Source organism: Coregonus lavaretus, assembly GCF_964263955.1.
Source record: "Coregonus lavaretus genome assembly, contig: HAP1_SCAFFOLD_2795, whole genome shotgun sequence".
NCBI lineage: Eukaryota > Metazoa > Chordata > Actinopteri > Salmoniformes > Salmonidae > Coregonus > Coregonus lavaretus.
The window spans coordinates 64,948-73,872 of NW_028156951.1; the positions used below are offsets into that span (position 1 = coordinate 64,948).

The 8,925-nt window shown below is 44.8% G+C and overlaps 1 protein-coding gene across 1 annotated transcript; it reads right to left on the reverse strand.

The window, feature by feature from the left end:
- Positions 1-2,289: 2,289 nt before the first annotated feature.
- LOC311125997 (rho GTPase-activating protein 7-like) lies at positions 2,290-8,755 on the reverse strand. Its single transcript, XM_084200020.1, has 4 exons — positions 8,527-8,755; positions 7,402-7,619; positions 4,538-4,711; positions 2,290-4,144 (listed from the first exon to the last, which is right to left on the reverse strand). Exons 1-4 carry the CDS (start codon positions 8,746-8,748, stop codon positions 4,024-4,026), a joined length of 735 nt encoding a protein of 244 aa, XP_084056146.1. The 5' UTR covers positions 8,749-8,755; the 3' UTR covers positions 2,290-4,023.
- Between the last annotated feature and the right edge of the window lie 170 nt (positions 8,756-8,925).

Below are 8,925 nucleotides of genomic sequence, written 5' to 3' on the forward strand. Positions count from 1 at the left end.
ACGTGTCCCTGATGCTAACTCTAGGTCAGGTCTTCTCTGGTCCGGGGCCGCCTCAGAGATGTCTCGGTTCCTAGCAGACACACACATACTTGGACGCATAGATACACGCACATACACATAGACGCATACCTAGATAGATGCACACACACACGCACACGCACGCACACACACACACACACAACCACACAGGGTAATATGTGTGTGTGTGTGTGTGTGTGTGTGTGTGTGTGAGTTGGAAGCTCTATTTTAGCTCTGGTTTCGCAGAAACACTTCAGAAGAGAATGTGGAAAGCTCATGTTGTCCACGTGACTGAGGGTTGTTGTTGAGAAGGATGTGCTGCCGTGCACTGTATAATATCTGCACATTATCTAGATTTAGAGTACAGGGTATGTGGGTGTTCATGCAAGTTTGTGCATGTCATTTCTGTTCTTGCACAGTACACGTGTGGCAAATCCCTCTGTGTGTACAGTACACGTGTGGCAAATCCCTCTGTGTGCACAGTACACGTGTGGCAAATCCCTCTGTGTGCACAGTACACGTGTGTGCTCCTGTGAAGGCATAGTGTGTTAGAATCCCAAATGGCATCTTATTCCCTATTTAGTGCACTACTTTTGCCCAGGGCCCATAGGGTGCCATAAAGGATGCACCCTATGTGTAAGAAACATTTCTTCCACTCTTGTTGCCTTATCATAAATTACTATATATATTTTTTTTTGTACACCGCATTGATCCAACATACACTACACACAGTGTTCAGAGCTGTCATCGAGGCAAAGGGTGGCTATTTGAAGAATCTCAAATATAAAATATGTTTTGATTTGTTTACCATATGTGTTATTTCATAGTTTTGATGTCTTCACTATTATTCTACAATGTAGAACATAGTAAAAACAAATAAAGAAAAACCCTTGAATGAGAAGGTGTTCTAGAACTTTTGACTGGTACTGTATGTGTATCAAATGCCTGTGTGTACCAAACGTGTGTAGACCCAACATGTTTATACAGCATTTGAGGATGTGTGTGTGTCTCTGAGAATGTGTACATGAAATACAAACTGTAAGTGTGTGTGTGAGCTGCCCAGTGAGAGCCCAATGTGTGTGTGTGTGTGTGTGTGTGTGTATGGTGGGAAGAAGCGCAAACCCAACCAAGCCCACAGATGGCCCCTGCTGGCTTGAACGGCATGTGAGAGGAACGCTAGGGAGGTCCGAGCCCCCCCTCCGCACAGCCTCAGACCCTGTGACCGTCCACCCCCTCCAGCTGTGGTCACAACAGACCCTTTGTCCACCCCTGCCATATGAACCAGTTATATAAGACGGACTGTGAGTGAGATCACCATCTATGTACCAATCAAGCCACTGCCTGCTGCCTGCCCGCCTGCCTGTCCGCCTTTCTCCGGCCCTCTCTCACTCTCTCTACTGTACATGTTGTTTGTGAGGAGAGAGAGAGAGGGAGAAAGAGAGAGAGAGTGTGAGAGGGAGAGAGAGCGAGAGGGAGGGAGAGCGAGCGAGAGGGAGAGAGAGAGAGAGAGAGAGAGAGGGGGAGAGAGAGAGAGAGAGAGGAGAGAGAGAGAGAGAGAGAGAGAGAGAGAGAGAGAGAGAGAGAGAGAGAGAGAGAGAGAGAGAGAGAGAGAGAGAGAGGGGGAGATAGAGAGAGAGAGAGAGAGAGAGAGAGAGAGAGAGAGAGAGAGAGAGAGAGAGAAGAAGGGAGAGGGGAGGAAGGGAGAGAGAGAGAGAGAGAGAGAGGGAGAGGGAGAGGGAGAGGGAGAGGGAGAGGGAGAGGGAGAGGGAGAGGAGAGGAAGGGAGAGAGGTAATCCAGGGGCAGGGTACAGTATGACCCTAGGCTAAGCTCTCTGTCTGAGAAAGAATTTAGACTCCAACAAACTATCAGAGCCACGATAGAGGATTTCAGAGTTACTACAAAACCAAAGTTTGGCCAATTGTGTATTGCTTATGGCACTCCTTAAAGGGGCACTTCATCACTATAACTGTCATACTATACTGTAGCCAATTTGGGTGGCAGCCTACATGAGACCATTGTAAAATGCATGATCATTTTAAATGACATCAGAAACCAAGTCAACAACTACAATCCACCTGAACTCTCAACATTTCAAACCACCAGCCCATGACCCAACTAAGACAACACTTTGTTTAATACATTTAATAGTGCACTTGACCGTGATTAATCTGTACAGAAATAATATTAATAATACAAAATATAAAACACATTTCTAATTTCTGTAACTTAAGCGTAACATTTACAATAAAATAAACACGGTACAAAAAACATATCTGAGGTATAAATATATTGAGGCTTTAAATTAACTGTCATTGTCATACTCATATTTGGCAGCATACAAACAATGTACACACACGTTTAACAAAACGACACAATGGCTTAGCAAATGAGTCATACACTGAACAGAGAATGTATCATTTTGAACACGGTGCCCAAATCCGGCCTGGATGTTGCTATTAGTCTTCTACTTCATTTAAGGTAACACAAACAGACAGACACACATGCAGAAAAGAAACCTGCACATATAGATTATTTTTCCTTCCTTAAACCATACAAACTTTCTCTGCACTTTCTTCTCCTCTGTTTACAGTAAAACCTGTAAAATCCCACACCTTTATAAAAGGACCTTCTCTTTTCTTTGTTTTCTATTCATTTCTTCACTTCTTTTTCTGTTTTTCTTTCCCCCCGCTGGGTTTTTGGTGAAGCAGAATACTATCTTGACTGCTCTTGTGTACATCGTACTACAAAAGTAATAACAGGAAGTGTTCCTTTAATCAATGTTTAGCCTACAAATGGCGGCCATTTTGAAATCCTAGCCATGTTGATTGTTGAGTATTCTCTGTGCTCTTTTTTAAGCAGTGAAATCAGTCAAAATTCTCTGTGACTGTCTGCTTTCTTTAAGCTTTGTTTTGACTAAAAATTTGGTCCATCAGAATCTAAGTCTCCATTTTAGTTTTTGGGGCGACTTTAACCCTCTCAACCAATTGGTGTTCCGGCCACCATTTTGCTTCTGTTCCATCATCTAAACCCACTCTAGCTAGCTTTCCTTACTGTCATTTAACCAAATATCAACTCACCATACCCCACTTATCAATCCAAACTCAGATATTGCATATTTTCAATACATTCACACAACTGTTAGCCCATATTATCCATCCATTCTCCATCCATCGAATGATACATTATCTTCCTGAAAGCAATGTTGCGGACATTGCCTCTGCTGTAACAGGATAAAAACACTTGTCCACGCGTACACACACACACACACACACACACACACACACACACACACACACACACACACACACACACACACACACACACACACACACACACACACACACACACACACAGGAAACAGGAAAAGGAAACATGAACAGGTGCAGGATATAGTATATACACACTATAGTGCAGCTGGGAGCCAGTGCATTAAATATGTCTAATTAATCAACCATTCGTTACACACACACACACACGCACACACACTAACCTTCTCTCTTCTCAGAAGCTCCCCCTTCCCTATAGATTGTCTCTTTTTACTAAACCGTGACATCACATCCTGTGACGGTGATGTCACATCCTCTCTGTAAAGGTATTATGCTTTTTGGGATGAGTAACACCCTACTTCCATTTCAGACGCATTTACTTTGGTGGTGCGGCCCGCCACGCACCACTTAGCACAACAACCATAACACAACTCTGAAAGAACTTTGAGGGTCCATGTTCGTTCCTGTCCTAGCATGACCCCTCGGAGGCAGTAACACCACCTGGTCGATGATGACAGTCTACGGATGACGACAAAGTCTGTTCAAAGTCTCTCTGTCCAGGACACAACGGTCAGTCTGTCGAGAGCTTGAATCATGTCAATGAGCCAATGGGTTGTCCTCCCCAGTCAACCCCAACCAGCATCAGGGCTGTAGCGAATTAGGGGGTGAGGTGGGGGGTGCATAGAGAGTCTTTCGGGGTCCAGGGTGTCGACCCTTCTTGTGACTTTGGTCCCCAAGTCAAGCGGAGCTGCCTGTCCCTCCCTTATCCATCTGGGTGGTGAAGGACTGGCGTATCCGCACCACCTCGCTGGCACACAGGTTTCCATACAGTTTATTGTACCACTCTGGGAACCGACCCCTGGAAACAGAGAGACGGAGAGGGGTCACTCTTTAGTATCAGACCAGAGTTACTTTGATTTAGAGAGGAGATGTTTAAGCATCAGACCAGAGTTACTTTGATTTAGAGAGGAGATGTTTTAGTTTCAGACCAGGCTCACAGAGTTACTTTGATTTAAAGCTCCCCTCTAGTTCTACTGGTTCTATTCTACTGGTTCTATTCTACTGGTTCTATTCTACTGGTTCTATTCTACTGGTTCTATTAGTTGACTTCTACTGTTCCTATCCTATTGGTTCTATTCTACTGGTTCTATTCAACTGGTTCTACTAGTTGAGTTCTACTGGTTCTATTATACTGGTTCTATTATACTGGTTCTATTCTACTGGTTCTATTCTACTGGGTCAGCTGACTCACCTGCAGTCGACCCTGGAGATGTGTGTGAGGCGGGACTTATTGCTGCCGCAGGGCTCGATGAAGTAACGTGAGGTGAGCACATTGGCCCGCACACCCAGTAACGCTGCCCCGTCATGGTCCACTGAGGTAGACACCAACGCACACGCTCCCTTAGGTAGGTCTGTCACCCACATCCTGAAGTAGAGAGAAGAAGAGTTGTTTTATGAAAGGCATGAAAGAAGGAAATAAATAATGAATGAATGAATGAATGAAACAAACAACACAAAAAGGTGATATCCAAGGCGTGGGAAGGTACAGTTGAAGTCGGAAGTTTACATACACCTTAGCCAAATACATTTAAACTCAGTTTTTCACAATTCCTGACATTTAATCCTAGTAAAAAGTCCCTGTCTTAGGTCAGGTAGGATCACCCCTTTATTGTAAGAATGTGAAATGTCAGAATAATAGAAGAGAGAATGATTTATTTCAGCTTTTATTTCTTTCATCACATTCCCAGTGGGTCAGAAGTTTAAATACACTCAATTAGTATTTGGTAGCGTTGCCTTTAAATTGTTTAACTTGGGTCAAATGTTTTGGGTAGCCTTCCACAAGCTTCCCACAATAAGTTGGGTGAATTTTGGCCCATTCCTCCTGACAGAGCTGGTGTAACTGAATCAGGTTTGTAGGCCTCCTTTGCTCGCACACGCTTTTTCAGTTCTGCCCACAAATGTTCTATAGGACTGAGGTCAGGACTTTGTGATGGCCACTCCAAACCCTTGACTTTGTTGTCCTTAAGCCATTTTGCCACAACTTTGGAAGTATGCTTGGGGTCATTGTCCATTTGGAAGACCCATTTGCGACCAAGCTTTAACTTCCTGACTGATGTCTTGAGATGTTGCTTCAATATATTCACATCACATACCGTAGTCTGGCTTTTTTATGGCGGTTTTGGAGCAGTGGCTTCTTCCTTGCTGAGCGGCCGTTCAGGTTATGTCGATATACAGTGGGGGAAAAAAGTATTTAGTCAGCCACCAATTGTGCAAGTTCTCCCACTTAAAAAGATGAGAGAGGCCTGTAATTTTCATCATAGGTACACGTCAACTATGACAGACAAAATGAGATTTTTTTTCTCCAGAAAATCACATTGTAGGATTTTTAATGAATTTATTTGCAAATTATGGTGGAAAATAAGTATTTGGTCAATAACAAAAGTGTCTCAATACTTTGTTATATACCCTTTGTTGGCAATGACACAGGTCAAACGTTTTCTGTAAGTCTTCACAAGGTTTTCACACACTGTTGCTGGTATTTTGGCCCATTCCTCCATGCAGATCTCCTCTAGAGCAGTGATGTTTTGGGGCTGTCGCTGGGCAACACAGACTTTCAACTCCCTCCAAAGATTTTCTATGGGGTTGAGATCTGGAGACTGGCTAGGCCACTCCAGGACCTTGAAATGCTTCTTACGAAGCCACTCCATCGTTGCCCGGGCCGTGTGTTTGGGATCATTATCATGCTGAAAGACCCAGCCACGTTTCATCTTCAATGCCCTTGCTGATGGAAGGAGGTTTTCACTCAAAATCTCACGATACATGGCCCCATTCATTCTTTCCTTTACACGGATCAGTCGTTCTGGTCCCTTTGCAGAAAAACAGCCCCAAAGCATGATGTTTCCACCCCCATGCTTCACAGTAGGTATGGTGTTCTTTGGATGCAACTCAGCATTCTTTGTCCTCCAAACACGACGAGTTGAGTTTTTACCAAAATGTTATATTTTGGTTTCATCTGACCATATGACATTCTCCCAATCCTCTTCTGGATCATCCAAATGCGCTCTAGCAAACTTCAGACGGGCCTGGACATGTACTGGCTTAAGCAGGGGGACACGTCTGGCACTGCAGGATTTGAGTCCCTGGCGGCGTAGTGTGTTACTGATGGTAGGCTTTGTTACTTTGGTCCCAGCTCTCTGCAGGTCATTCACTAGGTCCCCCCGTGTGGTTCTGGGATTTTTGCTCACCGTTCTTGTGATCATTTTGACCCCACGGGGTGAGATCTTGCGTGGAGCCCCAGATCGAGGGAGATTATCAGTGGTCTTGTATGTCTTCCATTTCCTAATAATTGCTCCCACAGTTGATTTCTTCAAACCAAGCTGCTTACCTATTGCAGATTCAGTCTTCCCAGCCTGGTGCAGGTCTACAATTTTGTTTCTGGTGTCCTTTGACAGCTCTTTGGTCTTGGCCATAGTGGAGTTTGGAGTGTGACTGTTTGAGGTTGTGGACAGGTGTCTTTTATACTGATAACAAGTTCAAACAGGTGCCATTAATACAGGTAACGAGTGGAGGACAGAGGAGCCTCTTAAAGAAGAAGTTACAGGTCTGTGAGAGCCAGAAATCTTGCTTGTTTGTAGGTGACCAAATACTTATTTTCCACCATAATTTGCAAATAAATTCATTAAAAATCCTACAATGTGATTTTCTGGATTTTCTTTCTCTCAATTTGTCTGTCATAGTTGACGTGTACATATGATGAAAATTACAGGCCTCTCTCATCTTTTTAAGTGGGAGAATTTGCACAATTGTTGGCTGATTAAATACTTTTTTTCCCCACTGTAGGACTCGTTTTACTGTGGATATAGATACTTTTGTACCTGTTTCCTCCAGCATCTTCACAAGGTACTTTGCTGTTGTTCTGGGATTGATTTGCACTTTTCACACCAAAGTACGTTCATCTCTAGGAGACAGAACGCGTCTCCTTCCTGAGCGGTATGACGGCTGCGTGGTCCCATGGTGTTTATACTTGGTTGAGTGGTTGAAGAACCAAAAAGGGTTATTCTATGGAGATTGCTTCAAGAACCCTTTTAGAGTGTAGGGAAAGCCTCAGTCTTCTACCTGAGCACGAGGTGGTCTCTGGTGGGGTGGGGGGCCATGGTGTTCCTGGTGTACTGATACACCTCTGTGCGCTCGCCCAGCGTCTCCACCACACGGCTCTCCATCAGGTCCTCGTCCCAGCGCCCCTGCTCCCGGAGGACCTGCGTCAACACCTCCTCAGGACCCGCAGGCACCTCCACGGACGCCTTCCATAGGCGCAGCGGCGAGCCGTCGTTGACCTAAGAGTCGGAAAACGAAAGAGATAATCTTTTAATACTTTTGTAAAAACATATCTGTAAAATATATTTTATTGACGAGTTTAAGGGCAACAACGTTTTTGGGGGAAACAGCTTGGATGCTAATGCTAATGATACACTGTAATGATGTAATGTTGAAACTAGCGCTACGCAGGCTCTGGGAAAGAAGGCCCAGGTCTTGCACCATGATTGGGAACATAACTGTAAGGGCAGTGTTGTAATCACAACAACCCAAAGCCTCTCTCCTTATCTTAGACTAGTCAGCTGCCTTCCTTCAAGAGGCCTTGTGACTGGGAAGCTTATTGGCAAAGAGATAACCACAATGATGGCCTCTACACTGGACAGGATGTGTTAGCTTGGGAGCAAGCTGGGCAGTGTGTGTGTGTGTGTGTGTGTCCAGCGAGCCCCTTGACAAGCTGATGTCATCCTGGGGCCAGAGTAAGGGGGGTGGGGGTACCTCTGGGCCAAGCTAGTTTCACACAGACCTGTTTCTACACAGGAAATACTAACTGGTGCTTTTCCATTACACAACGAGAGAGAGAGAGAGAGAGAGAGAGAGAGAGAGAGAGAGAGAGAGAGAGAGAGAGAGAGAGAGAGAGAGAGAGAGAGAGAGAGAGAGAGAGAGAGAGAGAGAGAGAGAGAGAGAGAGAGAGAGAGAGAGAGAGAGAGAGAGAGAGAGAGAGAGAGAGAGAGAGAGAGAGAGAGGTGGAATACACTAGGCTTTATGCCAGCATTTTCTAAACAACAAAATAAGTAATGTATGTCATCCTTCATACTAACTTAACTTCCATATAAGGACAATAAAGTGAACATGAACTTATAATAAAAGACAAGATCCAGCCTCCATAGAATAGAAGTGAATAGATACTATCCATCCCTCTATCCATACCTTCTTGTACGCCAGCTCGGCGTGTTCTGGCGTGGAGCAGCTGTCGTAACCTTTGAACTTGTCCTTGGCCTCTTTGAGGAGGGCGTCCAGGCTGTCCTGGAGGTAGGTCCTGTGTCCCATGGGGCCGCCAGCACCCCCGTCACCCCCAGAGGAACCCCCTAGCTCCTCCAGCTTCAAGGGGATCAGGGCCTGCTCCTGGTACGAGTTTCTGCAGCGACTCATCTCTTCTGGGATCTGAGGGGGAGAGAGGAGGGAATAGTTTATTAGTTTATCATACAATTACAAGGATTATACAATTATACAATGACATAAAATGAATGAGAGGATAGAGGGCCGTTAGGACAGTTTCAGACACTAATGATGAGCACTAATACCGGCGTGTTGAGGTGCCAGATGTGT

Coding starts and splice junctions, on each gene's coding strand:
- LOC311125997 (XM_084200020.1), bottom strand. CDS start 8,748: ATGAGTCGCTGCAGAAACTCGTACCAGGAGCAGGCCCTGATCCCCTTG. Junction 4,712..7,401: donor AGAGACCACCTCGTGCTCAG/GTAGAAGACTGA, acceptor TCTCTACTTCAG/GATGTGGGTGACAGACCTAC. Junction 4,145..4,537: donor ATCTCCAGGGTCGACTGCAG/GTGAGTCAGCTG, acceptor CTCTGTTTCCAG/GGGTCGGTTCCCAGAGTGGT.